The 17,659-nt window shown below is 49.6% G+C and overlaps 2 protein-coding genes across 4 annotated transcripts; one reads left to right on the forward strand and one right to left on the reverse strand.

Moving 5' to 3' along the window:
* Positions 1-346: 346 nt before the first annotated feature.
* On the forward strand, positions 347-7,525 carry Gtf3a (general transcription factor IIIA). The gene is made up of 10 exons (XM_029477819.1): positions 347-559; positions 592-897; positions 2,483-2,583; positions 3,059-3,155; positions 3,759-3,847; positions 4,617-4,690; positions 5,112-5,192; positions 5,777-6,006; positions 7,042-7,101; positions 7,286-7,525. The coding sequence occupies exons 1-10, from the start codon at positions 347-349 to the stop codon at positions 7,451-7,453; spliced, it is 1,419 nt and encodes a 472-aa protein (XP_029333679.1). The 3' UTR covers positions 7,454-7,525.
* Positions 6,847-15,764, reverse strand: Mtif3 (mitochondrial translational initiation factor 3). 3 transcript variants are annotated; one of them, XM_029477687.1, is made up of 5 exons: positions 15,691-15,764; positions 15,209-15,368; positions 10,872-11,323; positions 8,651-8,808; positions 6,847-7,733 (listed from the first exon to the last, which is right to left on the reverse strand). In XM_029477687.1, exons 3-5 carry the CDS (start codon positions 11,320-11,322, stop codon positions 7,512-7,514), a joined length of 831 nt encoding a protein of 276 aa, XP_029333547.1. In that variant the 5' UTR covers position 11,323; positions 15,209-15,368; positions 15,691-15,764; the 3' UTR covers positions 6,847-7,511. The 3 variants fall into 3 exon arrangements, with proteins under 3 accessions (XP_029333547.1, XP_021018991.1, XP_021018990.1); XM_021163332.2 differs by lacking the exon at positions 15,209-15,368 and having other exon boundaries at positions 15,702-15,764; XM_021163331.2 differs by lacking the exon at positions 15,209-15,368.
* Positions 15,765-17,659: the final 1,895 nt, after the last annotated feature.

A 17,659-nucleotide genomic window follows, 5' to 3' on the forward strand; every position in this document is an offset into this window, starting at 1 on the left:
TGACAAAACACCAGCACAATTGCTGTCAGAAATTAAGGTTTAAGCGGGGCGTGGTGGCGCACGCCTTTAATCCCAGCACTGGGGAGGCAGAGGCAGGCAGATTTCTGAGTTCGAGGCCAGCCTGGTCTACAAAGCGAGTTCCAGGACAGCCAGAGCTATACAGAGAAACCCTGTCTCGAAAAACCAAAAAAAAAAAGAAAAAAAAAGAAAAAAAAAGAAAAAAAAAGAAATTAAGGCTTAGCGGGCCCTGGTTAAGTTCTGGGTTTTGGAATTTTGAAAAAAATTCCACGTGACTCCAAGGAGCAGACAAGCTTGGGATTCACCATGTCCTGAGGCTGGTGGCAGGATGCAGAGGGCAAAACTGGAATGTGAAAAACAGGCCACCTTAAGTCATGTCAGGTTGATATTTGGGACGTTTAAGCAGCGCTTCCGTTTCCCTAAGCCGCGAACCCAGAGCCCAGAGCCTGGCTGCCTCTCGCCGTGCAAGAGTCCTCGATGCGCATGTGCAAGCGAGCTCCACGGCCTCTCGGAGCATGCGCAGTCGTGGCGCGTGGTGGTGGTGGGGCTAAGGGGCGGGGCCTGGAGCCTTAGCGGGCCGCGTTCCCGGAAGTTCAAAGTCTCCGGGCGCCGGTGGCTTGCGTCCCGCGTTCCCGGGGACCGCACGTGGCTGCCCCGCGTCAGCCCGGGCCCGATCGTGTCGCCCTGGAGCCGCGGGTGTCAGTCGCGGAAGCGGTGTCGTCGCTGACCATCGCGGACGCGTTCGTCGGGGCCTGTGAGGGCCCCGCGCCGCCGCGCCCCGCGCTGCCCAGCAGGTTCATCTGCTCTTTTCCCGACTGCAGCGCCAGTTACAACAAAGCCTGGAAGCTAGACGCGCACCTATGCAAGCACACGGGGGAGGTAACCTGGCCGCCCGTGTGCAAGGCGGGGCCCGGCGCTGGGGCTGCGTCCTGGCCTTGGCTGGGGCAGGGCAGGGCAGGGCAGGGCAGGCGCTCAGCAAAGACCGAATTCTAGGAGGTCAGGATTTCCTGCAAGCAACAAGTGTGCACCCTTTTAATTGCAGTCGGGCTTTGGTCGGGTACCAAGGCTGTGGGTAAGGGTGGTCAGGAAAAACCTTCCTGCTTGGCCCTTTCCCCTGTTTCCTCTATTTGGTTGCACCCTGGTCTATCTCTTGACAGACTTACCAACCCACTGTTGTCCCTCATAACATCCTTTGTGACTTTATCCCAGTTTCTCTTTGACCATTCTGTTCCCACATTTTGGCCTTTCTTTGTCCCTGTATCAGAGGCAGAGCTTGCTTTCTAGTGGACACTTAAAAGTTGTGGTTCATCACCATCATCATTATTATCATTGTTTTTTTTTTTTTTTTTTTTTTTTTTTTTTTTTTTTTGAGAAGACGGGGTTTCTCTGTGTAACCCTGGCTGTCCTAGAACTCACTCTGTAGACCTGACTGGCCTCGAACTCAGAGATCCACTTGCCGCTGCCTCCAGAGTGCTAGTATTAAAGGTGTGCACCACCACACATGGCTTTGAAGTTGTGTTTATTGTTCCAAACTCGACAATAATTTGATTAGTACCGGTCCTGCTCTGGGACTGGATCTGAACAAGGTTCTTTGACGCTGTGCTGAGCAGTGCGGCTCACTTGTGTCTTCCTGTCCACTGGCTGTGATTGAAGTCTTGATGCCACCTTCCTGGATTTCAGATTATTTCCATAGTTGGGAAACACCCAACTGGATGTTAGGATATGATATAGCTTTACTGTGGATTCATGACAGCATCTCCTTCGCCACCTCCAGGGTCTCACTTGGAGATTGTGGTTGGGGCTGGGAGCTGTTTCCTTCGGTTGCCTTTGCACCTGTGAGCTTTTTCAGCTGTTGTGACACATTTAACTGTCCCTGTGCCTGCTATCTCTTAGTATGGACACAGGTCACCTGTGATGAGACGCAACCTGCTCTTTCCTCTGCCTCTTTGCTGTAAAATGACGCTGTAGCAGAGATCTGGGCAGACAGGCTATCTGGGTTCAAAGCCACCTTGAAAAGGGGTTTGCTGGGGAAGCCTGCACCCCATAGGAGCAGGCTAACCTGCCTATCAGATGCTGGACATCCACAGAACAATAGCCTGTGTGCCACGGTGACTTGTGGGAAGATGGGGTGTTTTTGATGTGGAACTTGGTTCTACAGAATTAAGTCGTGCCCGTGTTTGGCAGGCACCTTTCTGAATGGACATGTCCCTGGAGGGAAATCTGAGGTGTTGCCTGCCACAAGTCAGACTTTTAACAGCACAGAGCTGAGGAGATGGCTCAGTGAGAGGGGTACTTGCAGCCCGACCTGGGGACCTTACAGGGTAGAAGGAAAGAAGTCACTCTGGGAAGATGTCCTCTGACCTCCATGTGTATGCCGTGGTGTAAACATGCCTCCCTCCCCCAATAGAAATCATTTTTTTTTTAATGTAAAAACTTTCTTTTCTCCCCCCTTCCTTTCTGCTAGAGGCCATTTGTTTGCAACTATGAGGGCTGTGGCAAGGCCTTCATCAGAGACTACCATCTGAGCCGGCATGTCCTGATTCACACTGGGGAAAAGCCGTTTGTGTGAGTAGGGGGCTGGCCAGGATGAAGAATGGCTGGCTGGGGAAATGGCTTAGCGGGTAAAGTGCTTGCCACCACGCTTGACAACCTGAGTCTGACCCTCAGAAGTGTCGTCTGTGGCTCACACTGGCTTTCTTTCCTGTCACACGCAAGCACGTGACTTTATGACAGTGGTGGTTTTGTGCTCAGATGATATAAAGTCCGTGTCCCTTTACTGTGTCATGGAATGGCCTCTGCTGCTTTCTTTTTTATCTTCCCCTGTATGCTTGGTACTTGTGGAGACCAGAAGAGGGCATCTGATTCCCTGGAACTAGAGTTAAAGATGGCGACAGGGCACCATGAAGGTGCCAGGAACTTAGCCTGGGTCCTTTCCAGGAGCAGCCAGTGCTGTTAACCATTGAGCCATCTCTCCAGCCCCCTAAAGTGTCTCCCGCCGTGGTGTTATGTTTTGGTTCATACAATCTCTAATCTCTTGTAGTTGTGCAGATGATGGCTGTAATCAGAAATTCAACACAAAATCAAACTTGAAGAAACACATTGAACGCAAACATGGAAATCCACAAAAACAGTATGTGGTGAGTATGGCTTTAGGTGTTTCAACCTTCTGTTTTTACATTTGCTACCAAAGTTGAGTTTTTGTGAACCGGATTTTCTCTCGATGGATATGTAAAGCCCAGCATGGGCTATCCCCATTTTTCAGGTTGTCATTTTGCAAACTGACTTAGGGCGCATTCACGTGACTGGTTGGTGACCGACCCGGCACAGGCGCTTTTGCTTTTCTGAATGTCGCTGTTCTTTATGCTTCTTAAGATGAAGGATTTTCATGGAGACCAAGTGGGTGAAAGTTTATATTCCCCGAGACACTCAGATCCAGAGAGACTTTACTGTTTAGTTAAAAAAGGTTTTACGTTTTATGTGCAAGCGTTTTGCCTGCATATGTATCTATATACCATATGTGTGCTCGGTGCCTGTGGAGGTCAGAAGAGGGTGTGAGGTCCTGTGGAACTGGAGTCAGAGATGGTTGTGAGCCACCACGTGGGTGCTGCAGTCCCAACCTGGGACAAGAGAAGCAAGTGTCCCTAACCACTGAGCAATCTCTCCTGCCTTTTAAAGAACTTCAGCAACTGATGATCCCCTGCCTGTACTAAACCGTGCATTTATTTATTTTTTTTTAACAGTGCAGTTTTGAAGGTTGCAAGAAGGCCTTTAAGAAGCACCAGCAGCTGAGAGCCCATCAGTGCCAGCACACCAGCGAGCCGCTCTTTAGGTTGGTGCTTTGCCAGCGCTCTGGGATTCAGAGTGGAACGCTAAGATCAGGATCCCGAGGAAGGCTCTGTGTCATGAGGGCTTTTTTTTTCTTACTATAGAACAGGAGTAATGAGGCCCTGCTTGTTTTGAGGGATTCCTGAGTACTCAAGAGGGACAAAGAAGAGGTGGGCAGGGGTGCCAGGGAACCTGCCTGCCTCCCTCCTGGGGCAGTGTCTCCCTGCACAGTCTGGCTGATGGGGCCTTGCCCCTGGCTCCCATAGGCTGCCCTTTGCGCTGATACAGCTGCAGTGACTGAGGTCTTACCAGCAGCCCTGTGGCCTGTCTGTGCTGCCAGTGTCTGGAGCTCTGCACCGACTGCTGTACATTCTTGTGTGTTTCTGGTGCTGGTCCCCAGCCTCTGTGCTGTGTTCTCGTCTGACCGTATGCAGCATATTGGGCAGACCCCAGACAACAGCTCTATGTCTGGTCAAGTGCAAACCGAGTCAGACAGCCTCTTGATGTCGCTTCTGTAGCCACAAGACATTTCCAGAATTCAGAGAACTTTTAGTTTGATAACACAAACAAAAGATGTGACTTTTTCTCAGAATGGCTTGTTTTGCTCCAAAGCTGGCCAAGTCACTTGTGTTCGTATTTGGGACTGTACTTAATCTTTGTTTTGGATGACAGGTTTGGTGTGGGAAGACATGGGCTTTGGTGTGGGGGAAGAGGGAATCTCAGATTTGTCCATGGAAAGGGCCTGGCTGATGCTTCGCCTGCTATTGTCCCAGGTGTACCCACGAGGGATGTGGGAAGCACTTTGCCTCGCCCAGCAGGCTGAAACGGCATGGGAAAGTTCACGAGGGTACGTAGATGGGGACTGTGCTGGCCGCAAGGAGCATGCCACCGGCAGGGTGGGCTGGGTCTGTTCTGTGGTCACGCTGAGTAGACAAAGCTGTGTGACAAGCAAGTGCCTGTTGTATTATTTGAGTGTTGGCCTCTTATCCCGAGAGACACTGTGCTGTGTTCTGCTGCTATCCTCTCCTCTTTGCCACGTCCACTGGTGCTATACTGTTCCTGCGCACTTGGTTGTGTGTCACTCAAGTGTGCAAAAGTCTGGATGATGGGAGCTTTCAGAGCAGGGGTCACTGGAGCCCGCTGCATTGCACCCCGCAGAGCGGCACACTTCAGAGAGGGGAGCGCACAGGCTTTCTTGGCTGTCATCAGGGATTGCCCTGGGCATTCAACAGGCAGTGGATAACTTGTTTTGTTTTTGTTTTGAACAGGCTACCTGTGTCAAAAGGGATGTTCTTTTATGGGAAAAACGTGGACAGAGCTTCTGAAACACATGAGAGAAGCCCATAAAGGTAAGGTAGGCAGGAGCTGTGGAAGCGCATTGGCCCTGGGGAGAGCCAGGTGTGCTCTGAGCTCTGGGGAGCGCATGGTGTGCTCTGAGCTCTGGGGAGCGCATGGTGTGCTCTGAACCCCATGGTGTGCTCTGAACCCCGCGGAGCACATGGTGTGCTCTGAGAGAGTGAGATGCTCACCTGCACTGTAAAGGAAGGGGGCTCTGCTTCGAGCTCAGGGTAGTGCTGGCTTCCTGGGCTGTGACAGGCGAGGGAGCCCTGCAGGCCTCAGAGCTGGTGTGGCTGTGCCCGGGTGTTCGTGAGGCCCTGCAGGACTTAGGAGATGCTGCTGTGTCAGAGGGTAAAGGTAGATGCTATGAGGGCATACTTCCTCATGCTCAGTTATCACACCGAGGACGCCTGCTCCTTGACTGGTGAGGACTCAGGATGTTGGGAGCCATGAGTGAACTTGAGGGATTTGAAACCAGCATAGCAGTGAGACAAGCTGACATTTCCCATGTGAAGTCCCCAGATTGTGTGTAGTCATAGGACCAGACGGGTTACTCATGTGATGCTGGTTTACACGTGTGTGTCTCTCCTCCCAGAGGACATAACCTGCACTGTATGTCAGAGGACGTTCAAGCGCAGAGATTACCTTAAGCAGCACATGAAGACTCACGCCCCGGAAAGGGATGTGTACCGCTGTCCGCGGCAAGGCTGTGGAAGAACCTACACAACCGTGTTCAACCTGCAGAGCCACATTCTCTCCTTCCACGAGGAAAAGCGCCCATTTGTGTGTGAGCATGCTGGCTGTGGCAAGACATTTGCAATGAAAGTGAGTGTCTCCCGCTCCAGGCTGGTGTGTTCATGTCCAGCTTGCAGATCTTCCAGGTTGACAAGACCAGTTCTCAGTGAGGGTGGAGAACTTCTTGGAAATGCAGGAGCCCTGGGGTTGGGAGGCTAAACAGGCCTATTTAGGCATTCTAGAACAGTGGTTCTCATAATACTGGGACCCAATAACAGTTCCTCATGTTGTGGGGACCCCCAACCATAATATTATTTAGTTGCTACTTCATAACTATAATTTTGCTACCGGCATGGATTGTAAATAATGATATTCAGGCTATCTGGTATATGACCCCAGAGGAGTCATGAGTAGCAGGCTGAGAACCACTCCTGGGGGATTCTAGCCATGCTGAGTGGGAGAGCCCGGGGCCTGTATTCCTACTTAGGGGACGTTCTGAGGTGATTAGGAGCTTCTGACCATCGCCTAGGGTCTGGGAGAGGAGGTGGGTAGCACAAATGCACAGCCTCTAGGCTCTGGAATCTTGGCATGATTCATGGATCGGGTGGGAGCATGGTTCCTAGTAGGGAACTGAACAGTTTGCCTAAGCCTAGCTGGTGTCTAAAGAGCTCTTACTGTGGATTACAAAGTCACTGAACATAACCCAGCCCAGCCCACAGAAAGGTCCCGTGGTCACCACTGTCGTCATAGCCAGCAGGGCAGAGGTCAGATTTCCCCCTGGCACTTAGGGACGTAGCTGAGGTAGATTCAGTTACCCTGGATCAGGAAGAAGTAAATCCCATACATGCCAGCAGGCTGACAGTCGCTCGCTCTGCTAAAGAGTTGGCTCTGGTTAGGGAGTCAGGTGAAGGTCAGATTCACTACACAACAGAAAGGCAGCTGGTAGTTTATTATTGCACACTGGACCACTGCATTTTAAGGTTAGCAGACACCAAGAGTTTTTACTGGAACTGGAGTACGGGTGCTGGGAACCAAACCCGTGTCCTCCTCGAGCAGCGAATGCTGTAAGCACTGAGCCACCTCTGCAGGCCCAGGTCAAGCATCCTTCTTTTCCTTGCACTGCAGCAGAGTCTCATGAGGCACAGTGTCGTGCATGATCCCGACAAGAAGAGGATGAAGCTCAAAGTAAGTGGCAGCTGCTGGGGCCAGCACTCGGCTGTAAGGCCTGCTTGGCGTCTGTCCATCCACATACCCCATCCTGTGTGTCTGTGCCTGTCGAGGGTGTGACTCCCATCAGGGGCTCATCTGTTGGAGTGGATCCCCGTTGTGTAATGGGCAACTCAGTTGTCTGTCTTCCTCACTCCCGTAGGTAAGAGCCCCTCGGGAGAGACGCAGCTTGGCCTCTCGCCTCAGTGGGTACTTCCCTCCTAAGAGGAAACAAGAGCCCGACTACTCATTGCCTAACGCCAGTGCAGAGTCCAGCAGCAGCCCAGAGGCCCAGCTACCCCCGCCAGCCGCCTTACTCATTGTCTGCTAGGCGGGAAGACTTCAGGGCGGCCAGCAGAGGCTCCTGGCCTGCACTTTTCCTATTAAAATCACTGACACACAACATCCGACTCTTTGCTGTTTCCGTCGTCGTCTTTGCTCAAAGAGTCTCTTCTCTGGCTCTCTTGGGATTCTCTGTATGCCTTTTCTTCTTTCTTGCTCAAATGACGAAAAACACACATGGAAGCAGTCCCTCCTCTAATGGCTTTTGGTCTGCTTGAGAAGGTTGCTATGCCGGGCATGGTCTGGAGAATCTGATTAAATATCTCCTCCTACAAAGGACAACAGTGCACGATTAATGTGAACCAGGGTCTAATGCTGTGGTGACATCTGAGCATGCCCACGACAGGACTCTCTGAGCTGCTGTGACAGGCTGGGCTGGTCCTGCATCTTCCCGTGTGACTGACATCGACACGGGAACTCCATGCTCACCTAACACTTGGTCTCCACTCTGTCACAGCACTGAGGGTCTACACACCCAAGCATCCCCGGAATCAAACACTGGGTCTTGACAAAGTGCCTTTCTTGTTCTGAAGGGAGGGAGGGAGGCAGATCCCACCTGGACTCCCAAAAGCCTGGACCGGTTGAGCTGTGCCCTGCAAGTATGTGATGCAAACAGCTGAGGTTGGAACCCACTGGACCAGTGCTGCCTTTGGTGGTGATGAGTGAGCTAGGTCTAACCACCAGCGGCATGCAGACTCCAGGGCTTCTAACTAGGAAGGCTCTGCAGGTGTATGCAAGGGAGCCCTGTGGACTATCTACCGTCGCTGTTTTAACTGCTAGCCACCCGGCAGGTCTTAGAATAACGTACAGCTTTTCTATCGCGTTTTTAAAGGAAATGTGTGTGGGTGTTCTGCCTCTGCTTCTGTATGTGCACCTCATGCGCAGTGCCCGCAGGGTCTAGAAGATGTCAGATTCCCTCCCCTGATACTGGAGTTATAGACAGTTGTGAGCTGCCGTGTGCGTGCTGGGACCTGAACCTGGGTCCTTTTGAAGAGTGGTCAGTGCTCTAACCACTGAGCAATCTCTAGCCCCAGAACAGTTCGCGTGTGGAGAATCTAATGAAAAACCTACTAGACCCAGTTTGACACTAGGAAGCCAAGGCGGTGTGCGTGGTAGACTTTCCAGTTTCTCTGCAGTTTTCTTTTTGTGTCAGCGAGTTGGCGGCCCCGCGGGTGCTCTCACTCACCGTTTCCTCCTCTGACTGTTCTGCATCTTTCCTCTTCTTTATCGTGACCTGAACGTGGTATTTCTTCTCTATCCACTGCTGGATCTGTTTACTCTTGGTGTCTAAATCGTGCTGTCCAATATTTGAAGAGAAAACGAGCTCTTTGGTCACAGTTGGTCCTGGTTGGGGACAATGAAGTTGAGTGCTCGTCGGTCTGTTTCCTACTCTCCTTTGAAACCTCAGCTTCCCGCCCACAGATCTGAAGCCAGAGAGGCCACTGCAGCCCTACTCTCACTTTCACCCCCAGGAGCTGACCGTCCGCTGTTTTCTTTTTAAATTGGGGAGATAGGCATAAAGGCTCGTTTTAACTTGCTAAATAATATTTAAGACTTCTTAAGGTTGTGGGTGTGCTTGTGAGTGCAGGCTTGGGTAGGGGTGGAGTCAGGACAACCCTGAGTATTGGCTCTCACCTTCAACCCCCACACCCCATAGCTCCCCAAAGGACCAGGCTTGCAGCACCCACACTGGCTGCTGAGCCTGGCTCTTCCTTGGTTCTGGGGCTTCAAACTCACACTTGTGCACAGGCACTGTGACCCATAACCATCCTCCAGACCCTGTGTTAGACAGAGCTATAATAGCTGGGTGTGGTGGCACATGCCTTTAATCCCAGCACTCGGGAGGCAGAGGCAGGTGAATTTCTGAGTTCTAGGCCAGCCTGGTCTACAAAGTGAGCTCCAGGACAGCCAGGGCTATACAGAGAAACCCTGTCTCAAAAAACCAAAAAAGAAAAAAAAATAGACAGAGCTATAAATCTGAAACAATGGGGCACAAGTAGGCAACTCACAGAAGTGCCCCAGACTGGAGAACGGTGACATTAAAACGACCAGGGACTCCTCACTGTCACTGTTGACAGTGTGACAGTACTGAGAACACAGGAAGACTCACCTGATGCTGCGGCTGGCAGCCTGGTCCGTTTAGGTTCATAGAACCCAGAGTTGTTCATAAATAATGAACAATTGGGAAGAGGCCCATGCCATGGACATAGATTAACAGATCAGATCTACTCGTATTAGTTATCATGATAATTATAATAATTTACCCATAGCTATCCTATAAACATGGGTAGATCAAGAAAACAATGTGCTTAAAAAAAAAAAAAAGCAATCTGCATACCGTTTCTGACCATCTGTCACCTTAACATGGGCTGAAGTCCATGAGCGCACACAGGAACATCTGGGAACGGGGTTCGTAATGTTCAGACTTTACCTCTGAATGGCAGCTGGCTAACTGATTTTGGGTGCTATTGCTGTTAACTACCTTTTCTTTTCTTTTTTGTTTTTGTTTTTTCGAGACAGGGTTTCTCTGTATAGCCCCGGCTGTCCAGGAACTCACTTTGTAGACCAGGCTGGCCTCGAACTCAGAAATCTACCTGCCTCTGCCTCCCAAGTGCTGGGATTAAAGGCGTGCACCACCACGCCCGGCTGTTAACTACCTTTTCTTATAGGCCTTTAGGGTGAAAATGTTCTTAGCAACCCCTTGCTTTAGCTGGCCCTGGGTCTCCATCAGAATGAAGTAAAAGCTCCCAGACATTAGCCTTTCAGGGTCTCCAGGTTCTCCAGTCTGCTCAACGTTTTCTGGCTGTGCCATGGTTTGACATCCTTATCCCTGGTTAGTTTCCTTTGAAAGCCTGTTTTGTGGTCAGCATTCCTGTGGTGTTATAAAACGTTCTCTTTCCTCACAGCACACGGCCTCGTACCGTGAGGCTAGCCCTGACCCTGATCACACCGTGAAGGCCTTCCACAACTGGGAGCCACCAAAAGCCAACCCATCTTAGTACCCAGTTCTTGGCCTCTGAGTGGCTTCCGTGACACGTGCCTGCCTGGGAAGGTGACTGGCCATGTACAGAGGCAAGAGGTGCTCTGTGATTTACAAGATGCTTAAAAAGCAGAGCAACAGGATGGGGGGTTAGATCTGGTGGACATCTCTCCACTGCCCCATGGGTCATGCAGAAGCAATGGCTCTCACCCTTCCTAACACTGCGACCCTTTTAACACAGGTCCTCATGTGGTGGTGCCCCCCCCCCCCAATTATTTTGTCGCTACCTTGTAACTGTAATTCTGCTACTGTTATGAATCATTACTGTAACTATCTGTCACACTATCCTGTGAAAGGACCATCCGTCCCTCAGAGGGTTCACAACCCACAGGCTGAGATCAAGTCGCAAACACACCAGAGCACCTACCAGTTTTGGGTTTGGCCTTTTCCTGTTCCCGGAGCTTTAGCCGCTCCTGGTGGATCTGCGCTCCGGTCATAAGCTGGTACTCTGGTGGCTCTGAGCTGGTGTTCCTCTGCACCAGCCTCAGGTCCTGCTTGTCCATGAGTCTGATCACATCTGCTCGATGCATCATCCCCAGGTCCATGCCCTTCTCATCCAGGACGCGGATAATTCGCTCACTAATCTTCCGGCCGGTGTTAGAGAAAGCATCCCTTCTTTTCTGTTTCCTCTCACCCTGCTGGTCTCCAGCAGTACTAAAACCTTTTGCAGAAGTCAGGTACAGCAGCTTTGGGATGGATGCACACAGGGACAGCGGTGTTGGGTCTGGCTTCACAGCGTGTCTTTGCAAACATCTTCCAATTAAGTTATGGTCAAGCTTTGTAGTTTGTAGCATCAACCTCATCAGAAGAACAGCCATCCTGACAAAGTAATGGAGAAGGTTTATTACAATGCAATCGATGATGCCGATGGTCTGCTGGGATGCAGCTGAGTGTGCCACAGGTGAGTCTGAGGAGCCTTACAGCACACAGGCCACCAGATCCACATGCAGGAAGGTGACACAGAGACATGGATCCTTGGCTGGCACCGTCCCTGGCAGCTGGAGATCAGACTGAGCAGTTGGCTGGTGTGGCTACTTCAATCTCTTTTTCTTCCACATTCATGACATCTATTTTCTCCTAGATCCTATAGTGCCAGCTCCAAAAGCTAAGTTCATCTGGGGGTTTGTTTGTGAGGATGCAGTAGAAATGCCATTTCAGGGGCTGCAGAGATGGCCCAGAGGTTAAGAGTCCTCTGCTCTTCCAAAGGATTAGATTCCCAGCACCCACATGGTGTCCACATAGTTCCGCGGGATCTGACATGCTCTCCTAGCCTCTGAGGGGACTACACACATGTGGTGCACAGATATACACGCATGGGGTAAGCACGTGTAAAATATAAGAAATAAAACAACTGAGTGATACTTGGACTTTTAACAAAATGCTTCCTTACCACAACAAAACATTTCTCCCTGTGCTTCTTGTCCACACCTTTAATCCCAGCACTCTGAAAAGGCAGGGGTGTGGAGGGAACTCTGTGAGTTCCAGGCCAGCCTGGTCTACAGAGTGAGGCCTATCTCAGATGAAAAAAACCCCACAAATTCATAATTATTATTTACTATTCAGAATTCCTTATTTGGGGCCTCAGGATTTGGGTCAGTGGTAGAGAATCTGCCTAATGTACAAGGCCCTTGGTTTAATCCTCAGAGCAACAATCTTGGAAAATCTTTCTGTAGAAGAGAGTGGGACAAACAGCATGTGTTGAGAACTGGTTTCATCTTCTAGTCACAGCCAGGTCCAAAGTGGACAGCAAGCCACCAGCAACCACCATGGTGCCCAGTCTTCTGTCTCATGATTCTGGGCCAGCCCTGACTGACAGTGCCTCCTCTATCAGATACCTGGTCTCCAGGTCTCCCCGAGAGTATTTAGTTTTGCTTGGTGGTGATACTTCATTTACAGTTTGGCAGCATGAAGGGGCTTAGTCCAGCCAGTTGTATTATTTAAACATTCAGGAAAATGGCTGCAATTCCCTTCCACACGCCGAATATGCAAGCATCTATTAAGATGATAACTGCCACTGTGTGTCACCGTCACACCCCGGCTCCATGGAAAACTGGCAAATTGGTAAACAGAAAGAGCTGAGCGTTTACTCTGTCTTTTAAGGGAAAACTGTGCCCATCTCTGTTGATGAGGAAGAGCTCTCCTTCCTAGCATCTCCATGATGATTATGATAATAATAAACAGCAATAACCACCACCACCATTTTGGAACCAAGGAAAACGGCTCATTTAGTCAAGAGTCAATCACCTTCAGGTACAAGGCTGATGCCACAGGGTCAACCACACACTGCGCCCAGGTTAAATACGTATGAACGCTTTGCTGAGGAGGACGCTGGCTGTCACCGTCATGGCCAACGGTCAGGGTGGCACCGCCACCAAAGGAAAAGCATGACACCCCCCAGGCATGCCTCCTGATTCGAAGCTGCTGCAAATACTCAGAGCTTTCCACAACACAGCCTCGCCCTGAAGTGATCCAAAGTGGCTCGCTTCTCCACCCAGCTTCCAGAGTAAGGCTGGGCCCAGAGAGCAATGACCTGGAGGATGCCACAGGGAAGGAGATCTCACAAACCCAGACTCTGAGACAACACACTAGCTTGGTGAGGATGAAAAGGGAAGATGGGCTGGCTTTGAATAAAAAGCTAGGGAAATTACAAAATGTAATGTTTGAGAAAAATCCTCCGAGAGATACACTGGGAAACAGGAACGCAGATTAGGTATTGGGAACTTGCAAAAGGTACCAACAGCTTTCTCAGTGTGAGAATAAAACTCTCTCGGGAGGCAAGCCCTGACGTATTTAGGATCACGACACGTGTCCTTCTGAAATGGCTCGGCTGGAAAATGGGAGTTAGAAAGTGCGATTATGGCGACATTTACTGAATCTGAACACGGGCGTTAGTTAGCTCATCTTTCCATTCTTTGCTTTGTTCAAGTGATTTTTGTAATTGATGTGTAAAGAAAACAAAGAAACAGGAATTGATGCCCGGAAGAAGTAGTAGCTCAGTGGCCGTGTCACTGCGATGAATCCAGCCTGCAGTGTCCATGTGTCATCCTACTGAACTGAACGGCATCGCTGGCTTTGTGCATTATCCTGGTTGGTGCTTTGTCAACCTCACACAAGCTAGAGTCACCTGGCAAGTCTGTGGAGCGTTCTCCTGAGTAATGACTGATGTAGTAGGAGATCCAACCCCCTGTGGGCACTACCCTTCCTGAGAGGCCACGGGGAGCCAGCCAGTGAGCAGTGTTCCTCTGTGGTCTTGCTTTGGTTTCTGCCTCCAGGTTCCTGCCCTGACTTCTCTCAGTGATGAACTATGATATGGACCAGCTAGCCCAATCAACCCTTTCCTCTCCAAGTGGTCTGCTTTTTTGCTATGGTAGTTCTCGCAGCGATAGAAAGCAAACTGGGGCACACATATTACTATGTACCTACACACATACATACCATTAGCTTCACAGCCTGTGTGTAAAGAACCACAAGTAAGGATTTTACACACATAACTTCTGTAACACTAATGTACGTATTTCTCTACTTAGTTTTGGTCAAACCAGAATCTCCAAGGTTCTCACCGTCTCAAACGGCAATGAGTGCCAAGTACAGCTCACACATGTTTTGATAATTCAAGGCCCCGGCAGAATATCAACTGCAACTTTTTATGGTTCCCAGTCTTCTGTTCTTAAAACTCTTAATACAGCTGGGCATGGTGGCACACGCCTTTAATCCCAGCACTTGGGAGGCAGAGGCAGGCGGATTTCTGAGTTCGAGGTCAGCCTGGTCTACAGAGTGAGTTCCAGGACAGCCAGGGCTACACAGAGAAACCCTGCCTCGAAAAACAAAAAACAAAAAAACCTATTAATATTTTTCTGCTAACATTCTTCAGTATGAACCCAATTAGAGTATCTCTAAGCTGTAATGTATTACAATGTTTTATTTTTAAAATTGCTACTTGAGTTCCAAACTTGAGTTTCCTAATACAATATCAACAACAACAGTAATAATAAATTATGGCTTGTGATTAGTACGGGAGTTCCAATAATTCCTAAAGTGATCCTAAACACACTAACGTTATTCATCAGTGCAGCCTTCTCAACACTAAAAATTATGAAACTGTATCAGTTAACTCGGAAAAGTGTTGATTGTGCTCACAGCCTACACTATCTAATACTAAGCAAAGATTCAGGGCCAGCCAGATGGCTCAGTGGGTAAGGGTGCTTGTGTGTCTGTCTGTCTGTTTGTCTGTCTGATGTGTCTGGGCACCCATGCTATGGTGCCAGTGTGGAGGTCGAAGGACAACCTTGTGGACTGAGTTTTCTCCTTCCACCTTTAGGTTCCAGGCACTGAACTGTCTACTCTGCCTTGCCTACTGAGCAGCTCTTCAACCTAATGATACTCATTTCTTTTTTCTTTCCTTCTCTCTGAGACAGGATCTCACTATGGAGACCTGGCCTCCAATTCACAGATCAGCCTGCCTCTGCCTCTGCCTCCGAGGGATAAAGCTTTAGCTTTATATCCTGACAGGATATGGCCTGACAGGAGCTTATTTCTACCACTTATTTCTTTACGTTTTTTTCTGAATCGTTACACTTCATAATCACAAGCTCACATTGACATATTGAGGGCTCATATTCACTCCCGAAGGAAGGGATGGGTTCTAGTAGAGTCCATATTTTGCGAAAATAACGTTGGCTTCATCCTATGACTGAATTCTCTCACCTTCAATTCTGGAAGGAATTTCAAAAGTCCTGACACGGCGAGCGGTGCACGCCTTTAATCCCAGCACTTCGGAGGTAGAGGCAGGAGGATTTCTATAGGTTTGAGGTCAGACTGGTCTACCGAGTGCGTTTCAGGACAGCCAGAGATAAATAGTGAGACCCTGTTGCAAAAACATCAAAAATTAAAGGAAAAAAAAAATCCCAAAACGCTCACAAGGGGTCCGCAGCAGACACGCCCACCAGGACGCCATGCCCACCAGGATGCCAGTTGTCCTATGCCCCCCATATCCGTGGAAGGAGCGTGCGTGCGCACATAAACAGCGAAACTGGCCAGGCTGGAGAGCAAGTGATTGTCGGCAGCTCGGCAACTGGGCTCGACTCCGAAGGCGGGTGCTACTGCCACCCCACGTCCACGGAGGGCTCTCTGCACAGAATGTTTCCAGGACAAGCATTCCCACCTCAGCCCCGTCGCCAAGCCCTCACCTTAGCGTTACCTGGGTCGGGGTAGGCGAGCAGGAAGAACGAGCAGGTCCGTACTTGGACTCCGCCGGAGGACCGCGTCGGCTTCCGTAGCAGGCGGAACTTCCCGAGTCCCTTAAAGGGAGGGTGCAGCTGCGGCCTGCGGATTCCGCTAGTGGAGTAAAGTCCTCCGACAAAAAAAAAAAAAAAAAAAGAATCGTTCAGCAGGCCTGAGTAAGAAACTGAGAAATTTGTTACTAACCTGCTGCTCCAAAGACCAAGTGGACGCTAAAATATAGAGTCCCTGGGACAGTCACTGCATCGCTTCTGCCAGTTACATGAATAATGATGAATAATGCCTTCTACAGTGCTAGACAACTGCTGGGTGGTGTTAAACTATTGCCACCTGCGGATGAGCAGATCTGGTTTAGTGGAAGCTCTGGCTGGGTAGCAGGGTGCAAGCCTCGCTCTCAAGATTGCTCTCTTTTGAGAAAAAGGGATGGATTCAGGTTCGATTACTGTCAGAAGTGGGAGAAATCATAACAGACCACCCACATGTGGGATGATTGACCGCATTGGCCGGAGTCAGGCAAGAGGGTGGTCATAAACTTCAAGCCCCTGGGTGTTGCACTTTCAGGCTATTGGGGCCCTGTACCCTTGTTACCAAGCCGTTTGTTAACTGTCCCCTACTTTGGCGTTAAGTCCCTGCTTTTCCCTATTCTTCAACAGGGAACTCCTTAGAGAAGCCGCTGAATGTGGGAGACCGTTCCCTCTATGAAAAGAAACCTATCATTTATAGACTACGTGTCTATAATATATAATTTACAGACCACGGGAACATCTTGTCTTGTTTAATCCTCACCAAATAATTCAATCAGGGTAATATCTGATCGCAACTATTACTAGTACATCAAAATACCATCCTTTTATTGCAGGTGAGGAACCTGGGTCACCCTTAAATAGCTTTAGAGCCGCATCCAAGTCTCCCTTTCTTCATCAGATCACAGCCTCTGGCCCATGAGCCTCGTATCTGTGACAGGCAAAAGCTGAAGCAATTCTTTATGATCCAAAGGCCAGGGCTGGGCTCTGCATGTCAGCCATTCCTAAGTGAAATGAAGAATTACAGATGCTTTTTATTCTGCCAGCATTAGTCCTCCATGGGACGATAGAAGCATAGTTGTGCGGATAAAGTGTGGAGACCACCTCTTGGATAGACAGGTCCATAACAGTTGTAAGTGCTCACATTGTGATAAAGTTCTAAACACTTAGCATGTATTGAGTTAGTTTAATCCTCAAGACACCCTCATGATACACTGCCATCATTACCCATTTTTAAAAAGATTTATTTATTCATTATATATAAGTACACTTCAGAACACCCCAAAAGAGGGCATCAGATCTCATTACGGATGGTTGTGAACCACCATGTGGTTGCTGGGATTTGAACTCAGGACCTTCGGAAGAACAGACAGTGCTCTTAACCGCTGAGCCATCTCTCCAGCCCCATCATTGCTCCCATTTTATAGATGAGGAGACTGATCATGGAGAAGATACATGACTTGTCCCATCATTACGCCCTGATCAGAATCAAGAATGTAAAAAGAAGTCTGGAGGGATAGCTCAGTGGAGGGATAGCTCCGTGGAGGGATAGCTCAGTGGTTAAGAGGGTATTGCTCCTTCAGAGAGGCTGGATTCTGTTCCCAGCACTCAGAACTGCCTGTAACTCCAGTTCCAAGAACCCCAGGGCCTCTTACTACCTGAGAGGCGCTTGCACGCACATGGCGTACACACGTATACATACATAAACATAAATAAAAATGACTTTAAGAAGTTTTTAAAAGAGAATGAAGGGGACTGCGGAAATAATGCAGTGACAATGACCAAGAACTCTTATAAGCTACAACATTTCATTGGGGCTGGCTTGCAGGTTCAGAGGTTCAGTCCGTTATCATCATGGCAGGAAGCATGGCAGCCTGCAGGCAAGCATGGCCCT

Source organism: Mus caroli, chromosome 5 (assembly GCF_900094665.2).
Source record: "Mus caroli chromosome 5, CAROLI_EIJ_v1.1, whole genome shotgun sequence".
Classification (NCBI taxonomy): domain Eukaryota; kingdom Metazoa; phylum Chordata; class Mammalia; order Rodentia; family Muridae; genus Mus; species Mus caroli.